This window comes from Mastomys coucha, unplaced genomic scaffold (assembly GCF_008632895.1).
Source record: "Mastomys coucha isolate ucsf_1 unplaced genomic scaffold, UCSF_Mcou_1 pScaffold9, whole genome shotgun sequence".
In the NCBI taxonomy this organism is placed as follows: domain Eukaryota; kingdom Metazoa; phylum Chordata; class Mammalia; order Rodentia; family Muridae; genus Mastomys; species Mastomys coucha.
In genome coordinates this window covers 40568040-40591436 of record NW_022196915.1, presented here as the reverse complement: position 1 = coordinate 40591436, position 23397 = coordinate 40568040, and the positions used below count along the sequence as shown (strand labels likewise).

Below are 23397 nucleotides of genomic sequence, written 5' to 3'. Positions count from 1 at the left end.
TGTAAACATAATACAAGTAACATTTCTGTGTATACAACTACATATGTAAGTACAGTAATAATGGATGGAAACAGAGGCTGTGAGTTTGAAGGAAAGTGGGGAGGGAGGGGTGTATGGGAGGATTTGGAGGGAGGGAAGGGAAGGGAGAAATGGTGTAATTAAAATACAATCTCAAAAAAATTAGATACTACCACTATATTCCAGTTTATGGCAGACTAAATTTATACTGATTTTAAAAGATGGGGAATGTTTGGCTTACCCTTCAGAAATTGGAATCCTAATCTTAACAAGAGGAAATAGAAACTTGGGATCAAATTCTGTGGTCCAAAAAAGCAAGAACGTCACAATGTCTTGGGTGGATCCAGGACCTACATTCCCATCATAGTGTTGAAAATGACTTTGTAAGTTCTCACCTCTTTTGGAGTGTCACGGGGGCTAGCCTGTCCAGAAGATGTTTGCATTTATGTTTACATTTGCTTGTCCCTTGGGTAGTTGCTCATTTCATTCAACTATGCTGGCCTTCCCTTGGTCCCAATACTACTCTACCCACAAGTTCTAAAGGACGGTGAGGATACTCAGGTGGATGCATTATTTGCTATTACAGAGTATGCCATCAACAGTCACACAAAGGGCGTAATGGTGGTCACTGTCTATAGTTCTTTAGAAGCTGCTAAAGGCAACTGCTCTGGATTGAATCCTTGATCTTTTCATATCAGGTTGCCTAGTTCCTGGTCTATGTGTCTAGGCATTCTCCTATACTATGTATCACACCCTGAGGATTCACTAATGAATGACAGGTGTGGTTCTTGTCTCAGGGTACTTATGTTTGAACATCAGGATGGATCATTACTCAAATATTTGCATAGTCAATTCCTTCATCGAAGCATAGTGAATATTCAGCAGACACAGAAAGATCATGAGAGCCTGGCGAGGGCAGGGCCTGGCTAGGAGGGGAGGGCAAGCGACTATGGTGCTGGCCACGAGCCTGTCATCCTCTCTTCTTAGCAGCAGACTGACCTCACTGAATGACATCTGTCTGCTTCCTGTGCTTCATGGCATCCCTTCTGGTTTGGCCAGTGGGAGTTAGGAGGAAAGGACAGTGATGCCATCCTGCCCTTTTTAATTTTTTTATTTGTGTGAGTGTTTTGCCTGCATGTACATCTGTGCAGCACATACATCTCTGATGCCTAGGGAGGCCAGAGTTGGCACTGGATCTCCTAGAACTGGAATGACAGGTGCTTGTGAGCTGCTATGTGGGTGCTGGGAATTAAACTCAAGTCATCTGGAAGAGCAGCCAGTGCTCTTGGCCACTGAGCCATCTATCCAGCCTCATTTATTTGCTTTCTTATACCCTCACTTAGTCAGTGTTCTATTGCTGTGAAGAGACACCATGACCCCAGCAACTCTTATAAAGAAAAATGTTTAATTGGGGCTGGCTTACTGGTCAGAGGTTTAGTAGTCCATTATTGTCATGGTAGGACACGGTGGTATGTAGGCAGAGATGGTGCTAGAGAAAGAGATGAGAGTTCTACATCTTGATCTGCAGACAACAGGAAGAGACAGTGCCATACTGGGCCTGGTTTGAGCATATAAGGCCTCAGAGCCCACCCCCAGTGACCAAGTCCAATAAGGCCATACCTCCCTGTAGTGCCACTCCCTGTATCTGTTGGGCCATTTTTTTTCAAACCACCACACCTGCTGTTGTAGTTTCTATAGTTATATGGTTTTTTAAAACAACACAAAAATTTGTCTTACTTCTGGAGTTTAAATATCTGAAGTCAGGGTGTTAACAGGATCATACATAATCCCTATGAAGCTGGTAGGAAATACTTTCTTGCCAATCTTCACATGTTTTTCCAGAGTGTCATACAAATGGCTTCTAGTTCCCAGCAGGGTCCCTTTTCCTTCAGAAACCCCACAAGTCCACGTTCCATTGCATGCATTCCTATCCAGTCTTTTGAACCTAACCAGACTCTCCCATTCAGCTCTGTTGACAGAACTCTGATGTGATTTTAGCCTGCATCTCCAAAGTCTTTCATCTTCTTCCTGGAAACAAGTTTCAAAGGCATATGAACTACATGGACAGGATAAACAGCAGTGAGTAGTGTCTCCACATTATGGTACCGATCGATCTCTGTATAGATTGATTGCCTTATTGATCTGACCAAAAGCCAAACCAAACCAAACCAATTACCTGACAGGAAGCATCTTCTGGGAAGAGGGATTTGCTTTGGCTTGTAGTCTGAGGGAACAGCTCACCAGAGTTGGGAAGACATGGAAGCAGGAACTCGTTCATATCTGGGTGTTTGGGAGGCAGAGAAGAGAGAATGGCTTTAGAAAGTGTTCAACTGGCTTTTTAGTTTGGGACCTTAACCCATATGATGGCACTACTCATATTCAGAGTGAGTTTTCCCTTTTCAGTCAAACCTCTCTGGAAATGCCTTCAGAGAACCCAGAAATGTCTCCTGGGTGACTCAAAACAATATCAAGTTGTCAGTGTCCTTCCTTCCATAGGCTTCCAGCAGAATGTGTGTCCTGGGCTAAAGGTGGGTTTTCCAAGCTCTAATGATCTGGATTTAAAATATGTCTTCCCAACTCAAGATCCAGGTTAAAGGTGAGTCTTTCCCCAGCTCAAGAGATGCAGATCAAAAGCATGTCTTCCTACCCTAAAGATCCAGAGGAGAGATCGATCTCTCTCCTTCAAATTAAGAAAAAATCCCTTCCACATTTGGATCTTATTTAATTTTAGATGTAATCATGTTGACAACCAGGAATAGCCATTACAAAAATGACGTAAAGGAACAGAAAACAGCCTTAATCAGCAGGTGTTCTGTGCCCAGAAGTAACCTCACTGGCCGTATAATTTGGGCCTTTTTTTCTTTCTGGTGCAAACTGTAGCATCTCCTTCACAGAGCTAGGCTGAATTTGTTCGAGGAGATGTTGGTATTTAGTTTCTGACTGCTATTACTGCTGCTTTGGCCTCTATTTTTGTGAGCTTCTTTTATTTTTTTTTATTGCAATCTATCTATTTATTTTGGATTTATTATTTATATACCAAGGCAGCTGTTTCCTTGGAAGAGAGATAGATTTTTGCCAACATGCCAATTGTTCACCAGACATTAATCCATAACTGTTGCAAGGACTTTAACAGAGAACATTATTAGATTAGATTTGTTTTTAGCAGCCGCTAAGTGCTTGCCACAGTATTCTGTCCACATCAAGTGCCCTATAAATGTTGTTATGGACTAAAGAAAGAAAATACGAAACCAAACAAACATAATGGAGAGATGAATCAGCAGAACCGGTCTGGAGATTAAAGGGGGGAAAAATCAAACCTAAAACACTAGAAGATTTAGCAGAGTGCTACAGAGTTATCTTTTAAAGGCAAAGTGGAACAAACTAGACCCAGAAGGGACTGGGGCAGGATGGACAGCAGTACGGAAGCAGGGAGAAGCCGATGAGGCAGTTAGCACACATTGTCCACGATTTGAGCCCACACTGGGGCACCTGGGAATTTTAAGAGTTACTAAAGCCTGGGAGCTACTTTTTTAGAATCTTCTTAGTCAGTCTGGAATAGATTCTGGAAATCAAGATTTAAAAAAAATTCTTTCCAGGGGCAGGTGAGGTGGCTCTGTGGTTAGAGCATTTTCTGTTCTTCCAAAGGACCTGAGTTCAGTTCTCAGCACCCACCTGGGGTCTCTCACAGTCTCTTCAATCTCCAGGGGATCTGACTCTCTCTTCTGGCTGGTGAGAACTGCACATACCTTGTATACTCTCTCTCTTTAAAAATAAAAATACATATTAAAAAAAAATCTTTCCTAGTTGCACTCATGAAATATAAATGATAAACAATATGGTTGCCTAAACAAAACCTACTTCAATGCACACGGGGAAAATTTCACAAGGTCCCATTCTTAGAGGAAGAGATACAGCCAAGCAACAGTTGCTGTGGGAGGGGTAACCAGCTTTCTCCAGGGACAAGATCTCTGATAGGTTATTCATTCAGTCCCAGGTGTTTAATCCTAAACACATGTACATATGCATATGAATGACACTAAATATACATTAAATGTACTCAGTTATGGAGTTTCTGACCCCTGGGGTAAAACCATAGATTCAATCCAATTATAATTAAAGGATTTATTGATTTCTGCTAGCAAGACAACAATCTCTGAGCCAAACTTGAAACTGCTGTGAGAAGAGGGTAAGGGAAGAAATTTTAAAGGTGAAAAGCCACAAGAAGACCTCTAGGATCTGAACAAGCAAGCCAAGGCTGCTCTGCGCTGCCAAGATTAGGTAATCGGGACGACTAGAAGGTCTGCATAGGCAGGTTTCAGATGCTAAAAGGCAGTTAGCCACATCACAAGAAGTAGGAGGTCACCACTGTACATTGCTGAGTGGGGATCACTGTGGGGATCACAGACTGTCAGGTTCTGTTCTTTGTCCTCTCTCCAGAACCATATGGATCCCCAGTAAGGCATCTGCTTGCTGGTAACTCACTGCCGACCTCTTACAAACAGAAGGCATGAGGCAAGTGTTTAGGCCAGCACCAATCTGCCTTCCTGAGCTTCTGCAAAAGTGCTGGGCAGTCACAGTTGCTTGGCATTTCCCAAGTAACTGGGTACATTCTGGCCTTACTAGGCTAAGTCCATGTTCTTAGTTCTGTCTCCTAATCCTGTCCTACCAAGCTATTTTCTGAGCATTAGAATTCAGCCAAAGAAGTCCATTTTCCCTTTAGCTGATGCTTGCCAGTGGATAACACAAAGCTGTGAGAAAGGGAACATAGCTCACAGCCCAGCAGACCCAGCCAGAGCAGTGGTCAGCTTTCAACTTTGTGCCCCACATCCTCCTTCATTGTAACCCTCCTTTTCCTTGTTCCTCCTGTCCCTTCCTTTCTCTGCCTTGTAATCCCTTTTAGGCTTGTAGCTGTCCATTATGATCCAAGAAACTTTGACATAAAGAGTGATGTGCTTGGTGCTCGGAGTGTGATGGCTATTCTTGGTTGTGAACTTGACTCTTACCTGGAATGAACTACAATCCAGAAATGGAGGGCACAGCTGTGATCCAGGTCTGGAGGCAGAAAGACACCCCTTTAACATGGGTCGCACCTTTTGCTGGAAGCCTATATAAGGACAATAAACAAGGGGAGATTTTTGTTCTTTGCCTGACTGCCCTCGCCTTGCTAGCACATCCATTCCTTCACTGGCATGGGAGCCTGTTTCTTCCAGCTTCCAGAATATACAGAAAACCAGCTGAGATACCAAGCCTTGTGGGACAGAAAAACTAGATTCTTGGACTTTCCTTTCCTAGCCATTGCTGGAATAGTTGAACTGCGGCCTGTAAATCATTCAAATAAATTTTAAATATATATATGCATACATGTATATATAATGTACGTTATGTATATTATATATCACGTATTATATATAAATATATATAATACACACATGTATGTATATATGTATATACATATACATATATATGCACATATATGTATATATATGTATATATATATATATATACATACATATATATATATATAATTCTTTAAGTTCGGTGACTCTAGAGAACCCTAAACCCTTACTAATACACAGAGATGACAACTTCCTTTAAGAGGCTGGCAGATTACTTTCTGCTTTCCTAGGATTTATTTCACAGAGAAGATTTTGTCATAGGGTATGAATTTTATGGCATTTGAATAAAATATGAAATTAAAAAAACTGTTTATTTTTATTTTATGTGTGTGGGTGTTTGGCCTATAGGTACTTCTATGCACTATGTGTATGCTGTGCCCATGGAAGCCCAAAGAGGTCACGGGATTCCTTTGGACTGAAGTTACATACTGCTGTGAGTGGTGGGTGCTGGAACCTGAACTTGGGTCTTCTGCGAGAGCAGCCAGTGCTCTTAGCCGCTAAGCCTGGAATGAGAAATGACCCAGCCTGGAATGAGAAGTTCTTTCTGACTCTAGAAATCCTCTTTGTTTTCCCTGTTTGCTGGAAGTCTGAGGAACCTAGTGAACTTTAGACAGACCCCAGAGAAACAGCAATAAAAGTGTTCATGCTGCTGGTAGATGAAAAATGAATTTTTATTGATTGAAGATCAGTTATTAAAAACAAACAAAACATGTGATTTTGTATTTCTGTCTAATAATATCCTAAAAGAGAGTTTCAAACTGGAAAAACTTGAATCAGAAACATATGGCTAATTATTTTTAAAGAATCTGAATGGCTCCTTTCTCTTTGAAGTATTCTCTGCATATGAGAAAAAGCTCAGGGTTCCAGGTTGAGAAGTTAAGGCAGCAGGAACTTGAAACAGCTGGTAACATTCCTACTCATGGGCAGGAAGTAGAGAATGATGAATGTTATGTGTGGTGCTGCTCAGTTCTCTTTCTCCATTTTATACAGTCTAGGACCTCCTGTCCAGGGAATGGTGCCACCCATAGTGGACGAGTCTTCCCATTTTAATGAACATAATCAAGGTAAGTCCTCTATAGACACACACAGAAGCCATACTCCCAGAACATTCTAGATTCTGTCACATTGACAACCAACACTAACCTTCACAGCAATGAATGCTTTCCCCCTCTGTTGATGGTGAGACTTGGACAAAAGGAGAACATGCTGCTTTAGAACTTGTAGGAAGCTCACGTTTTGTAGATAGAATTACGCAGCTGTGGCATTGAGATCTTGCTGTGTAGATCTTGTATCCTTCACCTCTACTTATCCTAGCTAGCACAGGCTGGTGACATTGCTGTGTTCTCTTAGAACCCCAGGGACAACCCCCACCCCCAACTTCATTTTCCATGGGGAAACAAATAACAACTCTTTATTTTTCAATGGAAAAGGAGCAAGCTGTTGGAGCCTCTTTGGGAGCCTCTTTGGGAACAAGACTTTCCACCATTTGCCACAAATGGGAGAGAATGGGAAAAGGGCCTGCCTTCTGGGTGGGGGAGCCTGCCTTCTGGGTGGGGGAGCCTGCCTTCTGAGTGGGGGAACCTGCCTTCTGGGTTGGGGAGCCTGCCTTCTGGGTGGGGGAACCTGCCTTCTGGGTGGGGGAGCCTGCCTTCTGGGTGGGGGAGCCTGCCTTCTGGGTGGGGGAGCCTGCCTTCTGGGTGGGGGAGCCTGCCTTCTGGGTGGGGGAGCCTGCCTTCTGGGTATGGCTTCAGATGTCAGACTGAGGAGACAGATGTGGAAAGGACTTGTCCCCTTTTCCTGGGAACAGGTGTTGGTGGTTCTGACCCTTCATGCTAGTGGTTCCCAAAGCCACCGGCAAATATTTGTATCGCTCATAGCTCCACAGTGTGCCCAGTTCTTAGGTTCTGTCTGAGCTAAATATACCTAGTAGTTTTTTTCAATTAATTTTATTACAGATCGGAAGGAAAAAAGGAATGAGATGGAAAGAATGGCAAAATAGAGTTAGAGCTAATTGAGGAAATAATGGGAGAGAACCCTGAAATCCCTGTGGGGACTTTGGTGGAGGCAGATGTGCAATACAATAAAATGGTGCCTTTGGGGTAGCCTTGGGGCTTCAAAACCAAGGAAGTGGGGCATTTGGTATTCAGGTGGCAACTTGTATTGCAGCAGCTTAGATCATCACAACCCAGTGTCCTTGTCTGTCTCAAAAGCCCCACTCACTGCACCTGCCACAGTCCCATTGCCATGACCTATGTACCCCAGGCTCTCTGGCAGAGTCTGTGGGATTGGCAGGGAAGTTTGATGGTAGGTAGAGACAAGTACAGAGACAATGACAGGTGTATGCAATTTTTGGTAACATTCAACACAATTAGAGGCGTCATCTCTAAGAGTGGTTGTTTTATAATTACCATTGTACTGCTGTGCTAGCACATAGTTTTGAATGCATGAGCTGCTACATACATCATGTATATGACGCGTTAAAGGGCTCTTAACATTGAGCTGTGTAATGAATGCTCAGTATGAGTGAGCGAAAAGATGATTGAATGGGAATACAAACTGTCCTTTTGGCAAGGCTTTAATTGCAAAGGAGTCTGAGAGTTGGTGCATGTGCTTGACTGAGTAGTGACTGCATTTGGGAAGCTACAGAAGAAGGCAAAAGGAAATACCTCATGACTGCCTTTCCGTGATGAACCATCCCGCAGCATCATGAGGGGAGTCACAGTTCATGACAAAGCACACAGCAACAGTCTACCCATCGACAGTGGCTAGGTTGCAGTGGGAATGGGGGTGGTGCATGCCAAGGAGACAGACTGGAAGAGCCCAGGGAAACAGGACTTTTGTAAGACTCAAATGAGAGCAGTTTCTTTCAGATTACCTTACTTTAAAACTTGTCAGCTTGGTTTCCAGATTAGTGACCCAGAGGGTTGAGCTGAGAGTCACGGTTCTAGTATATGCCAGCGTTACTGTTGCCTTGATTCATGAATGTGCTGTGTCTGAGTTGACCTGCAGTATAGCTGGGGATGTCTCCTGGGCAGCACACCAAAGGCCCAGCACAGTACCACTGTGAGCCTAGAGGACTCTTTATAAATACTTATTTATATAAGTATAAATAAATAAAAACTATAGCATAAACTATTATCTAGGGACAGGTACAGAAAGGGTATAAGAGGAAAAAGAAAATCAAATTAAAAAATGCTATCTCAGCTGAGAAATATTTATTTTTGTAATAGAGCTGCAATCAGACAAATGTCCTCTACACTGATCGAGATTAAATCCTGAACTTCAAATACATGGAAGCTTCTGGCAAGCTTTCTTTATGGCAACCAGAGGGGAAAGAGCTAGCCTTTGCGTATAACACATAGTAGCCGTTCAAAGGAACACATGAACCAGGGCTTTCCCAGTGGACAATCAGGGACCTCGGTTCACACAGGAAGATCAAACGCAAAGACCTTCTCAGTTTGTATCTAGACAATCCAGTAGAACTTGGGCTCTTGGGGTATGGGAGAACTGATTAGTGAGTACAAGAGGATATGAGTGATGCCTTTTTCTGGGGCCCCAGGTCTGAATCTAGGAGCAGCATTGTGCGGTTGAGTTGAATCGCTGCTCTGCTGAAGCAGGAGAGTCGTAAGAAAGCCTGCTGCTGTTTCCCTTTGTCTTTTCATTTTGGAATAGAGAGTAGATCTAAGTGAACTGTTGTAAGAACTGAGTCATGTTTGCCATTACATGCCCGCTCACCAGCTGGGGTGCAGGAATGTAGGTGGTTTATAAAAGCTTCGCAGCAGCACTTTCCGCACCTACAAGGCATGATACTAGCTCAGTTTAGCATTCTAAACTCGACCACTCACCCTGTGCCAATGTGTTCTCTCATTTGAGATTGTTAATTTAGAAAAACACAGGAATGGGGCATTATTGCTTTAAGTAAAACATCCTCATGCATGTGGCCTGTGCTGCAAGTGATCCCTAAAGCAGAAACTCAGTTCAGACAGTGAATTCAGTACTCATATAGTATGGGCTTACTAGTAATGCATGATAGAAACTGAAGATGAACCACAGCAGCCTGTCCAGAGGGGTTTATACATTGGGGAGGGAGAAAGCAGATGAAGGAAATAGCTAAACAATCACAGCATGAGAGAAAACACCTGAAATAATTCAAGGCAGGCAGGTACTTATGTGGTGCTGTTGGATAATGCTATCCTTGGAAGAGAGTTTTACATTAGAAATATAAGTTCATGAGCCATGAACACATCTGTGAAATTTAATGCTGCAAGAATGAATGAGATCACTCAGGAAGAATCAGAGAAGTCCAGTAGGAGCCCTGGGGACTCTAGAAGCTCCAAAGTGGAGTAAAAGCCATTAAAAGGAATTGACAAGGAGGGGCCTATGGAGATCTGTAAAGGGTGACTGATGTCTCAGAAGCTAAACATGGGAAGCAGTGAAGGAGGGACAGGGGCCACAGCTGGAAGTGGTGTGATATGCCTTGGGACTGGTTTCTTTTATTTTAAACAAAGCTATGAGGGCGGAATTGAGTCTGTTTTGGTCCCATTACATACCTAGTGTCTGGCACCACATTTGGCACAAGACAGAATGCAAAATACAACTGTTAGAAAAAAAAACAGAGAAAGAAAAACCAGTTTCAGGTATTTATAATGCATCCAATAGCATTTGCAAGTTCCTGTACGGAGTGGAGTCTCACAAAGAATGAATACTTCATTTAAGAGGCCTGTCTAGACCTGTGGGCCTCGTGTGTAACTCTTTTCAACACCATTAGATGTTCTTCAGTCTAGATACACAGAAATGAACAAACACTAGTAATCTGATTGATTTTCCTACAATCCTTTGAGAATTTAGTACTCTCCACTAAGGTCTCCTGAGGCATTAGTTGTTGGGTCACTACAAAAGACAATAGGTTCTGTGATGCCAATCCTGGCTTAAATAGGTACCAGTAGGCAGTAGTGGTTTTCAGAATACTTAATATGACAGGAGAAATTATGAGCATTCAGGGACACTGTTAATACTCACTCTTTGCCAAAATAATTCAATCACAGAATTATTTTTTTAACTGTGCAACTACTATTGCCATCTGGAGGGATGGTGGCTTATAAAGAAGAACTTGCTAATTGTTGCTTAGAGTGTTCCAAGAATTCTAAGAAAACCAAAATCCTATCAAGCCTTTTACCAGTCAACTTTGGGACAAAACACCTGTGCGGAGTCAGAGGCATGATGGTCTATCGTTGTTATCCCAAAGGATTTGATGTTTTCTTTCCTGTAGGACCCTTATGAAGGCCTCCCATGCACTGCATCTTGCTGTACCTTCTGTGAGAAGGGTCTTTGGTCTCTAACCAGTTGCTTTTGAGTTTGGCCAGAAGGGCCTTGACCCGTGAGTGTGAGTGGCCATGGTTGATGTGTCAGAGGAGAAGCCTGTTCAGCTGTTGTTGGCTCTTCTCTTGCTCTCTCCTTCTGTCATGACAGCATCATGTCCCAAGCAGTGTCTTGCCTTTCCACCTGGGTTTTGAAATATGCAGGGAAGGGGCCTTAATTTCTAGCCACCAATTTATGGGAAAAGCAAACAGGTTGCCATACAAACTGCTGAGGCTGAGGCATTGGTAACATATCAGAGTTTTCTAAGGCCAAGAGGGACACGTGGAAGTTGATAGATCTGAATGCTGTTTTCTTCAGAGCCCTTACAGAGGACAGCTTCAGGGAAGCAGGAAGTGGGACCCAGGTGACTTGGTTTGTAGCTGAGTATTTTCATAGCTCACAGGGAAACACTTTGCTCTGATTGAATGCAACTCTGGGGATGCAAACAATTCAACCTAGGCTGGATGAAGAAGACTTGTAGAGCTAATGTAGGCTGTGAGGGGCCTGCATATTTGAGGAGAGGGAGGTCTCAGTATTTCATGCGGCATGAAATCAAAGTGGGAATTTGCAGCTAGTCCTGATGGCATTATCTGCCTCCCCCAAGACATAGTACTTCTCCAGTGCTCTTTCGTGGTTGTCTTATGTTCCCTACTAATGGGAAGGAAGAGAGAACCTCCCTTCCCTCCTGGCTCTCCTTAATTCTTGATTTTCTTAAAGAATATCACCACTACCATGTCAGGTGATGTGTCTTGGGATGAGGATGATAGTTGAATTTACAAAATCTCTATGCTGCTGGGCGTGGTAGGCCACACTTTTAATCTCAGGGTTGGGAAGCAGAAGCGGGTGAATCTCCATGAATTTGAGGCCAGGCTGTTCTACAAAGGGAGTTTCCAACCAGCTGGGACTACACCGTGAGACCCTGTCTCAAAAACAAAACAAAATAAAGCAAAACAACAAAATGAAAACCCTTTAAGCCTTTCTTGACAGGGGACTAGCTGCATCCTGTGGTTACAGAGACCCCAGGAAATCTTGATGAGCTGCCCCTTCCCACAAAGAGAAACTGGTTATATTTAGTTACTTAACAGCAAAGAGCACTTGTGTGATGCATCACTGTTGTGAATGGTCATCTTCCTTCCTGAGCCGTCTTAAGGAATTCTTATGGGAGGAAAGTAGCATTTGTCCCGTTATAAACATGTGTAGCCTTGGAGAAGCTGGCTCTGAGCATCACCTCATTCTCTGTAACCGTTCATTTCTCATGGGAAGAGCTAAAGCCTTGGAAGCCTCCAAGACCCTGTACAGTCTGAGCCCTTCATCTCCCCGGGCAGCTCTCCTCTGCCCTCCCTTGACTTCCATGCTTTGGTCAGTCAGATGTGTCTTCTTGCTGTTGCTTGAGGGTCCAGGCAGGTCCTCCCCCTCCCAGGGCTCTCCCAGCTGTTGTTCCTTGCTCTGTTACTAAGGCTGTTTTTTCATTTTTCACCCTGAGGACAGGAATCCAGCTCTGGCTGTTTTGCAGCTCAGTGTGTGATACAGCATCAGGAGCACTGTGCTTGCTCAGTAAATATTTGAGGGATGAGGCTATGCCTCTTTATGATTACAGGCTTGTGCATTTTACTAATATAGGTTCTGAAAACAGTCAAGTGGAAAAACATTAAGCAAAAGGTTCATGTTTATTTCAGTTGGGGGTGGGGTCACTGAAAAAAATAACAATCATATTAGGCTCCTATGATTTCATCAAGGCTTCTGGACTTTTTGGGGAGGATTTACGTACCTGTGAGCGTCCCTGTATAAGGACATCTTAGACCTGTGGAGGACCATCTGCCCCTCTGTTGACCTTTGTGCCTCACAATGTACTCTTGAGGATGCCAATTTTGATTCCATCTCAGGATCTCTAAGATCACTCAATGAATAAAAATAGAGCAAAGCAGGGCCTCACTGTATCCCAGAGTCTGCAATGCAGGCCATATTCTGAAAGATGCATCCACTTTTCCTATAGATATATTTATGTAATTTTCAGGTCCAATAAAAAAGCAAAATCAAATTTGGTCCTTATTCTCTCAGAGCTTACAAACTAGAGAAAATAGGAAGAATGAAATTAATGAAGTACCACCTCAAGATGCCGCTGAGAAGCATGAGTCAGACAACTAGGAGAGAGAGAAAAATCCCACAGGAAACAGTATGTGGGAAAGCCCTGGGGTGGGAAGAGTACAGCTTGGATATGCAAACAATGGTGAGAAAATGTAGTTTACTGAAACCCAGAAACTGAGAGAGGATGGAGTATAGATGCATAGTAAAGTGACAGGGTCAGACAGCGTAAGATCTTAGGGGCTTTGCAAGCTTCAGATCTTCTGCAAGTAATGAGAACTTGCAGGGGGAATTCTAAGGAGAGGCTTGATCATGTTTGTATTGAAGAGATCACTCTGGTATTAGAGGCTGGATTATTTAGTCAAAGGCATATAGGCATAAACTTGAACTGAGCAAGGAGGACACAAACAGAAATGCCAAAGGGGATGGGAGAAAGTCCACAGGCCTCAACCCTACACAAAGAACCAGAGGCAACTCAGGCATTCCGAGAATGGGAGAGGCAGTCTTCTCCAGGGGAGAGCACACCAATTGGTTATCCAGTACCAGATGGCCAGCTCTGAAAACATGCACATGAGTAACTTTATATCTGCTGAGCAGGTTGTTTTAAGGAATGTATGTGTATACGTGCATACATAGATGGATGTAACAGCAACTAATGAACAACAGAGGCCAAAAATTTGAAGGAGAACAAGAAGCATATGAGAGGGTTTGGAAGGAAGAAAGGGAAGGGGAAATGATGTAATTATATTATCTCAAACAACAAAAGAAGTAACTAAAAACTAGATTAAAAAAATCTTTTCCTTTTCCTGACCTCCCAGAACAATTTCATTTTTAAAAAATCAGAATTGTTATTGAAAATATTTGAATGGACAATGGGTTATCATTTACTCAATCAATATTTGATGAACATGCATATTAATGGGAGACTTCCTGTGTGACCTTTTAGATTCCTCCAGGCTTTCAAATTCAATTTTAATTTCCCATTTAAAACCTTAATTGTCCCAAATGAAGGTCACAGCTTGGATTTGTTCAAGTTGATTCCTTTATTTGTACTATAGATGTATACCTCCTTAGTATTTAAAAAGGCCACAACCAGTGCCTTCTTTAGGGTTGCAACGCCCTTGGAATAGGCAACATGTTGTATGATAGAAACATTTTTTTTCCTTCTTGGCTGCTGGAGCCTCAGCCCCCTCTGAGGAAGAGGAAGAAATTGGCACACAGTTTCTTGTTTCCCTCTTTGCTGTTGCTCTTCATTTATAGCAGTGGCTCTGGTATGGTGGGTGATCTATCTGTCTGTCACTGTAGCCAGTTAATGGTGCTGTTTCTGGGTTTAGGACACGTTCTGTTTGTCCTTGAGTCTTTTATTCCCAACCACACAGTGTACCTGCAGGAGACCCTGCTTGGGAGCCTGGAGGGAACTGAGTTTATTCCAGTTCCTAGGAATTTTTTGGTCACTTTGTTTTTTTCTTTTCTTTTCTTTTTTTAGAAACTGAGATTTCCTTCCACTGTTCTGAACACTGTTCAACCAAACCCTCTTCATAATGGCTAAAAATTATAGACAGCAGAATAGAAGCAACAATTATATAGTTTGATATCAATCACCTTTATTGGAAGGGCTGGGAAATGCATGGACAATATAGAAATAATAGCCAATTTTTGTATCATTCATTTGGCGTCAGAATTTTCACAGAGTTTTGCTCCATGGGCATACTAGCTAAGACCTTCAGCAGGCCTGTCTCCACCCAAGTGTGAGGCTTTGGGTGTCATTCAAAAGGCTTCCCCACTTACCCTTAGGAAGCTTAGATTACTCCAGGACTTTTTTTTTTTTTTACAACTCTGACAGATTTATTTTTAAAGGAATAACCTAAGAGAGAAAAAATGGGGGCATAGAAGTATAGATTAGAAATAAATACAAATGTAAGCTGTTTTACTAATTTTACAACCACAAACTTGTACAGAGAACAATGTTCTGTACAAAACACAGAGGATTCAAACGGGCCGTTCTCTTAGCAAGGCTGAAAATTCAGTCTCTGGTATTTGGAATTTAGGATGCAGTCCTTGTTTTTGTTTTTGGATGGATCGCTGGGTGTTTGGCACAGTCCATGCTTTTTTGTTTGTTTGTTTGTTTGTTTTGTTTTGTTTTTTTGTTTTTGTTTTTGTTTTTTGTTTTTTTTGAGACAGGGTTTCTCTGTGTAGCCCTGGCTGTCCTGGAACTCACTCTGTAGACCAGGCTGGCCTCGAACTCAGAAATCCGCCTGCCTCACAGTCCATGCTTTTAACCAGATTTGAACAGAAGAGTGACCAGGTAGAAGTAGATGAAGTGTTTGGTTTCGTGTGTCATACAACTACCGAAGCTCCGGCCCACAATGCAGTGCCAGGTGGGGTTGTACTTCTTGTCAAACTCCTTGATATGGGAAGCAACATCCTTCTCTATGTTGTATTTCTCCAACGCCTGAGTAGCTCGCTCCACCGAGTCCTGTTGTATCTCTTCCGACATATCTGCATTTTTGATCACCACCTTTCCGTCGCACATGCGTTACTGTGGAGCAGGGGCCAGCTGGCTGCTAGGGGCTCCTAAGGAAGGTGCTGGCGCCACTCAATCAGCAGAGGACAGCTGGTCGCTACAGAAGCCGAGGCGCATCTCTTACTCCAGGTCTTTAACTTTAATTCTTTTCTATCTTTTTAATTCCCCTCCCTCATCCTTCTTTCCTTCTCCTCCCCTTCCCCCCTCTCTCTTTTTCTCTTGTGTATGGATTCTCTTGGGTCACTGAGGACCTAGTGGTTGCCGTTTTCCTAGGATGTCTCTCTCCCTTGGCTCCAGGCAATGCCTTGTTTGCCTACTCCATGCCCATCCTATGTTCTGAAATTTCCCACCCAAACATGTCTCTTCCACCCACCCTGTAAGGGGAATGAATGAGCACTATTCTCTTATTTCCCACTGTTCTTGTTTCTATGAGACTTAACTATGCACTAAGGATTCATGGGTTCAATTCCAGGAATTTTCCAAAACAAACAGAACCCCAGCTCTTCCTTGTCTACTCATAAAAGAAGCTCTCCAAGAAAGTCTTTAGATGACCTGCACCAGAGTCGCCTTGGGTGCTTGCTGAAAAAGGATATTCTGTAAACATAGTGATATATATTGGTAATCCCAGCACTTGAGAGGTTAAGACAGGAGCATCCCCGTGAGTTTAAGGCCTGACAAGGCTACATATAGGTAACTTGTCTCAAAGACATAATTCATTAATTAACCAAGGAATTAATTCTGTGCCTGCCCATAGGCAGATAAAATCTTTACATTAAACTCAAGAATATATATTTGAAACAGTATCTCCAGGTGTTTTATATGAGCAATAATCTGTTGTCCTATAAGATAAAATAAAATCTCCTTAGCCTCATAGTCAGAGATCTTTAAATAAGTTGTTTATAACTAACTTTTAGACTTCTCATTCAATACTTTCTGCCCCAATCTGGTGTACTAGGCAGCTCCTAATGTGGGCTGCTTCTGGTACTCATCCTCACATGGAACCCTTCCTCTTCAGTACCTCACTTACTGACTCACTGATATTAACAGGATGGTGAGATGTTGCTTCCAAGATAGATTGTAAAAGGGCTGTGGCTTCTGCCTCGTACAACTCTTTTCCTCAGAGTGCTAGCCACGTTAAGAAGAGCTCTGTGGAAATACACTTGTTGAAGATTGTTGTGTGATGATTTGAATGAGAATGGCCCCTATATATTCTTATATTTGAATTTTGGTCTCCAGTTGTAAAGAGATTAAGGATTAAGAGGTATGACCTTGGTATGTCACCAGGGGAGGGATTTGAGGTTTCAAAAGACTTGTGCATTTCCTAGTACATGTTCTCTCTCTCTCTCTCTCTCTCTCTCTCTCTCTCTCTCTCTGTCTCTCTCTCTCTCTCCCTCCCTCCCTCCCTCCCTCCCTCTCTCCCTCCCTCCCTCCCTCTCTCTCTCTGTCTCTCTCTCTCTCCCTTCTTCTCCCTCTGTTCCTTCCTCTGTCCTTCCATCTCTCCCTCCCATCCTTTCTCCCTCCCACCCTCCTTCCATTTCTCCTCCTCCCACACCCCACCTTGTGGCTGTGGATCAAGATGTGAGCTCTCAGCTTTTCTTTTGATCCACCATTATGGAGTCTAATCCTTTGAAATCATGAGCCAAATTAAACTCTTCTTTTTTATAAGCTGTCTTGGTCTTGGTGTCTTATCACAGCAATAGTAACTAAGACAGGATATCAATACCTATGTGGATGAGCTTAAAGTAGATCTTTTCTCGATCAAGCCCTGGGATGCCTATAGCCTTGGCTAATACCTCGGCTGCAGAATTCTGGAACCAGCTAAGCCACACTTGGATTTCTGACCCACAGAGAGTGTGGCATAACAAAACAACTTTTTTTGTCATTGTTGAGCCTTTATATTTCGGGGTAATTTATAATAATAAATAACTTGTATGCCTACTGGGAAAAATCCTTTTTCATTTATTCAAATTGTGACTCTTTCAAGCCTAGAAAGTTCTATGAAAATTTTTTTTCGTAGAGATTGGACTTTTGATGTACTCTTAGAGCATTGCATACGAAGTCAATAATATTCATTGTTATCTAGTATGTTTTCTATATTTTTTTATTTTTGTATTTCCAATTTTAAATTAGCATACTAAGTAATGAGCTTCAAAATGACATGTTTACACATATCATTATTCATATTTATTCCTTGCATTTTTGTATTCTCTTATAATCTTTAATTATAATTACTGATGATAGGTCTTCTAAAGAAAAACTGTAAAAACACTGATAAGAATCCTCACCCTGTTTTTGTTATTCTCATGGCTTTTCCTAATACTATGAATGACATCAGTGGCTTTAAATAGTGTGTGGTGAAGGTGGCATTATAAGGGAAGTTGATTGGAAACCTCTGGAGGATCGGACTTTTGGCTTCTACAGTCATTTCTGCTATACATGCTAAAGTTTAGCTTTGCATGAGGAGAAGATTCCAAACAGATATCTGAGCAGAAGAAAGCTTGCTGCTGGAATACATTCCCTGGCCATTCCTGAAGACTGACATCTTTAAAGATAGACCTTCCCTCCAGTCTGTTTCCCGGGCTCCTCCAGACCTTATGCCCCGTGGACTCAGTCCTTCTTAGGTGCTAATCCAAGTATTTTATTCACTTGATTCATGGTCAGCCCAGTCCATATTACTATAACTATTACCTGTTTACAAGATACTTCTCATAACCAGTGTGAAGGAAACCTGCATATTACCCTTCTCTGCCTATGCCCGTGGGGCCTCAGAACTCCTTTCTAGCTAAGATATAAAGCCTTTAACTTGAAACAGTCATAAAAATATTTCAGACAACATCTCTGCTCAGTCTTCAGAGTAAGAGTTAAAACTATTGCTAATGGCGTTGGAAACTTTGATTAAAATGCTAATGGAAAACCATCTTCATTATATCTAGTTTCTGCACAAGAAAGCTTCCACCATAAAGATTGCAATGAGCTCCAACACTCATGATGGAAGACATTCTGCTCATTAGCTCATTGTTTTAATATGAGGGCCTTGGGGGTAGAGAAGGTTGAGGGCCTGTTGGTCTCTCCACACAAACTCTAGCAACCTGTCTTCTCTCCTCAACTGGTTCAGAAACTTCAAAGGGTGGCCCTTGCCCCAACTCAGCTCCAGTCTTTCTGATCAGAGGTGACTGTTAATGTAATCAGGAGGTCTCATCTCAGATGTGCTGCGTAGCTCAGCCTGAGATGGTCTCTCATTGGGTCTGCCACCTTCGTCTGACTCTAGCCTTTCTTGAAGGAATCAGAAGCACAACTGTAGCACCGTGGATATCTGACCCACAGTAGTACGTACCAGCGTCTTTCATTGTTGCCTTCTGGATGTCGAGTATAAACTGATTTTTTGAAATGTTAATTTTCCCTTTGAAGTTGCCCATTAAATCATCAGTAGAATTGTTATTTAGCTTGTATACTAAAAACAGAGCATTATTTCCACTCTTCTTATACCAGCTCATTTGATAATTCTTCATGTCTCCTCCTGTTACAGTACAGTAGAAGGTAGCAGGATTCCCAGCTACAACAGTAAAAGTTTCAGCAACTGGTTCCAAAATTGGTTCCAAAGAGGTCACTGAAGGGAAGAAGCTAAAGTCAGAGAGGTTGCAAAGGAATTCCTCCACCCCAACGGGATGGAGTTTGGGGACATGCTGGGCATCAGTTCACCATATTTAAGTCCCCGGAGAATTGTTCTAGAGATACACTTTCCAATGAGTAAAAGGCCCAGGTGCCTGGCCTTACCTGTACCGAAGATGAACATGCAGAAGACTGGACATCGCCAAAGCATGGCTTCACTGAGGACGAGTTTGCAGTAGGCCGGTGCTTTCCTTGGCTGCCCCGCTGAGGCTCGCCTCTGTCTCTGTCTCCGTGAGAATCCTTATCTGCTGTAAAGGTGGTTTGATATTAGTCACTTCCTCAGAGAGACATGTGGCAAGCTAGTGAGGTCATGGGCTGGTAGGCTGTTAACTCCATAAACCCAGACTGTCCCCCTATTAACAGGCCAGAGAGTATTTGGAAGATGTAAAGGTAAAAATAGATATGACTTCTGGATTCAAAGAATTTAGGGTTCTTTTTGTTTGCAGGGAAGGGGAGAAAAAAGACAAACAGCAGTTGCAGGAGAATTAGGTCCTACAAAAGGGGTTGCCCCTGTGTTCCAAGAGCACCAAGGAAGAGCTCAAAGCAGGGAATTCTGGATTGAGCCCTGGGCCCCAAGTAGGACATGACAGATTTTGCATCTAGAGAGCTCTCCCAGAGGAGAGAGAAGTCTGAAATGAAGAGATCCAGCCTGTGAGTGCCAGTCAGCTCTTCTGTCTCCAGATAGCCTCTTGAGCAGTCCTTTATACCTGGCTTGCTGCCTCCTCCAGTCCTAAGCCCTTTGCCTACCTACGCTTGGTACCTACAGGAAAGTACTTGCAAATGTGTAAGTGTGTTATATGGTCTTGATCTGGTTCTGCTGTTCCTTCTTCCTGGAATGACAATAACTTCCTTCTCCCTTTCCCACTTTCCAAGAGGGAGGCATCGCCCTGGATTCCCTGTAATGTTAGGCCATGACACAAACCAACTTTATTCTAATTGTCTGAGGATTGATTTCCTGCATGGGGCTTTAAGATTATTTAAAACAGAAACTTATTTGCATTTGTGGTGTTATTACCAGACATCGATTATGTCAATATTAGTAGCTTCGCAGACATTTACTGGCCAAGCAAGGTTTTTGTTTGAAGTATCTGACTCCTAAGGAACACAGATAGCTGGTTGCTTGCTCTAGTGAAGGCTGAGATTAGAGAAAGAATTATCAGCAAAACAGGTGAAAACCCAGGATAGCTATGTTTTCTGTTCACCTTTGTGGGTGTCTGGCTACAAGGTCACATGTATCCAAGCAGAAGTTGCTTGTAATAGCATGAGGCTCACTACTTAGGTGGGGCCACTGACCACCATTTTGTAAAAGAACACTGATTTTGCTAGTCTAAACATCTGTGGCTTGAGTCTTACTTTGGAATTTGACAATATCAGGCAATTTATACCCTGAAGCTTTAGTTTCCTCATTTGTAAACAGAAATGAAAGGATACAGACTCCTTTGTTTGGTGGATATTGTAAGCTCTCCAGAGATGTTCTTTTCTTTGCTGCCTCTTCTCTCTTTTCATGGTAGGTTAATGATCTGGTCATAGCTCCATGCCTGATTCATAATCACCAGGGAAGACACAGAACTTGTAATGTCAAGTCTGACCCAGAACAAACCTCACAGGAAGGGAGGTTTCTGATTGAGTATGTGAGTTCACTTGTAGGACTCTGGGCCTGTAAGAGGATACGTTGAACGGAGCCACGTCAAGAGATGTGTTGCTATCTTCTGTACCCTTAGGCAAAGGACTGAAGAGCAGATAGCCACAGTTATTTCGGCTTACATGGGATGAGCAGGGTTTTTAAGGGGCAAAAAGAGTTCAAAGAAAACCAGCTCCTACTCCTTGTATGCCCATCCTACAAGCTTTCTTTCTGATGGTCTCTTCCATTCCAGGTTGTGGTACCATTTGCTAGTCTCTAGGGACACTGAGTATCCATAAAAGAGAGCCAGGTAGATGCTCTCTATTAACCAGAACTTTAGGATTTACTTTGCCTTTAGCTTGAGAATATACCCATTTCCCCCACCTTCCTAGATTCTTTGGGTGAGGAAATGTGGTAAACGTAATGAAGAAAAGCTCTGCTTTGGTTTATCTTTTTACACACTACCCTCAGACTTCTCACATAAAGGTTTAGCAACAGCCACACGGACTGTGATGGATTTCTGTTTGGGGATGGCCTTTATCAGCTGTCACCCTGCTTCTAATCTGTCTCTAGTTTCTCTGCTGTCATTGGCTTGCTGGATCAAAGAGCAGAAACAGAGGTGACAGAAGAAAGGAGTGGCATTTATGTTTCTCCAAGCAGACATAGGACCTCAGCTGCTGAGTATCCCAAGACTGCCTTCCATAAAAAAGCGATTCTTCTCCTATGTCTGTTTTGGGCTTGGAATGCGCAGGCTGCTGGGATTTATTTCTATGATTTGTTTTCCTGCAGTGTCTGTGCTTCGTTGGTTGTTTTAAAGCAAACATGAGAGATTTAGAGAAATTCGCGAGGCATTTCTATGGGTGTCAAGGAAAATCACGGTCTCATTTGTGTCTATAAAGATTTCGGCTGCCAATATTCCATCTGCAATTCACTTACCCAGCTGTGTAGCAATGACTGAAGCAGCTGCCAATGAAAACAGCACAGAGGTGAGCTGAGACTCCTTCGAGTTGTAACTCTGCTGCTGCTGCTGCTGCCACTGCCGACTTGGGACTTCGGGATGCAACTAAATAAACATTTTCACATTTAGTTGCAGCTCAAGGTTTGATCCCACTTGGATGTTGTCTTGGTTCCCACCAGCAGCAGCTCATCCTGGGATCTAGATGTCACAGTTCCAATCTTTGCTTCACTCTGGCCCAGCTCCCGTAGTCCCTGCCAAGATTCAGCTTCTTGTTCCCATACTGCAGTCTGGACCAGGCTCCTCGGCTGCACTGTGAGCTCCACCACTGTGTGAACCCCAGTCAGTGTGTGTGGGGGATCTGTGCTCCTGCCCTTGACCAGAGTAGACACTCAATTCACACTGTTGAATGAAAAATTAATGATTCCAACTCTATATGCTGAGACTTGTGGATACTCAAACACTTAATTACTTTGAGGTTCCTAGTCATTTTTGTCTTCAATATTTGTCCTTCATAGATCAGAGATGGAGATTGGATGGCTTTCTGTAGAAGATAAGGTGGATAGGGCAGACTGGAAGTTTCCATCAGCTCCAACATGAGATTTTCATTTTGTTCCCACAAATCAATACATGGAAATGTGCCCTTGTGCACTACTTGCCTGTCAACATATAGCTTGACATGGCATTGTCCTTCGTGATTCAAACCGTCCTTTATGGTTGTGGTAGCTTGTCTTGGGAAAGAAAGACAATTGCTATCCTACACACTCAGCATTGGATAGTGGAGAGAAGATCAGAGACCTGACACAGAGTCACTTTTCCCTCTTGTGTGTGGCAGTAGGGGTCCTTATGGGTAGACAATGCATTGGAGTTCCTAAGATGTGTACCCTAAATTTCATTCAGTAATTATGATGACATGTCCTCACTGACCGTAAGTATTTTGAAGGGAAAGTGAGCTCCGGAGAAATAGTCAAAAACTTATGGAGTTGGTCTAGCAAAGCTAAGCCTTTGAAATTGGATCCCAGCACCACATTCAACAAAGAATTATTTCCAACTTCTCATCCTAATAAAAACCCATTTTGTGCTATCTTGTACGTTTGGAAGATCTGGTTTCAGAGGGCACAGTATCAGTGCTGGTAAGCCTGTGTGCTGCAGATGAGAAAGCCTCCAACATGGCAAGGGAGGAAGCCCTGGAAAATATCTGTCCTTAGAAGAGATGTGTGTATGTAATGTGTGTGTGTGTGTTGTGTGTGTGTGTGTGTTGTGTGTGTGTGTGTGTGCACAGAGTATACTTGTTTCTGTGCACATGGATTGTGTGTGTGCATGTGGATACATATGGAGACTAGAGGTTGATATTGGATGTCTTCCTTTCTTGTTCTCTACTCTAGAGAAGTCAGTCTTTACCCACTTTGAGCTCCCAGCTCAGCAGTTCATACCCAGGAATCCCCATGGTGGTTTCTGCAATAGGGTAGGCTGATGTGGAAGTGTCTTTGGGCAGCCTGGAGCCTTGAGCTGAGCTTGACATTCATATTTTTTGTCTCTGTCTCTGTTTCTGTCTCTCTCTGTTTCTCTGTCTCTCTTTGTCTCTCTCTCTGTCTCTGTCTCTCCCTCTGTCTGTCTGTCTATCTGTCTGTCTCTCTCTCTTTTATTTTCAGGATGCTGTAAGATCAGGCATACCTAGACTTCTTTTGTTACCTTATTAGAAGTGGGATCTTTTCAGGTCATCTAGTATGCTGGTACTTTGATAGAAACTAATTCATTTTATACATATATATAT

The 23397-nt window shown here is 42.8% G+C and overlaps 1 protein-coding gene and 1 gene segment (V, D, J or C); both read right to left on the bottom strand.

Annotated features, from left to right (window-relative positions):
* The window catches only part of LOC116084800, a 556508-nt gene that overhangs the window by 124291 nt on the left and 408820 nt on the right, over positions 1-23397 (bottom strand).
* LOC116084809 (dynein light chain 1, cytoplasmic-like) lies at positions 15057-15387 on the bottom strand. Its single transcript, XM_031362037.1, has one exon. It carries the CDS (start codon positions 15385-15387, stop codon positions 15130-15132), a length of 258 nt encoding a protein of 85 aa, XP_031217897.1. The 3' UTR covers positions 15057-15129.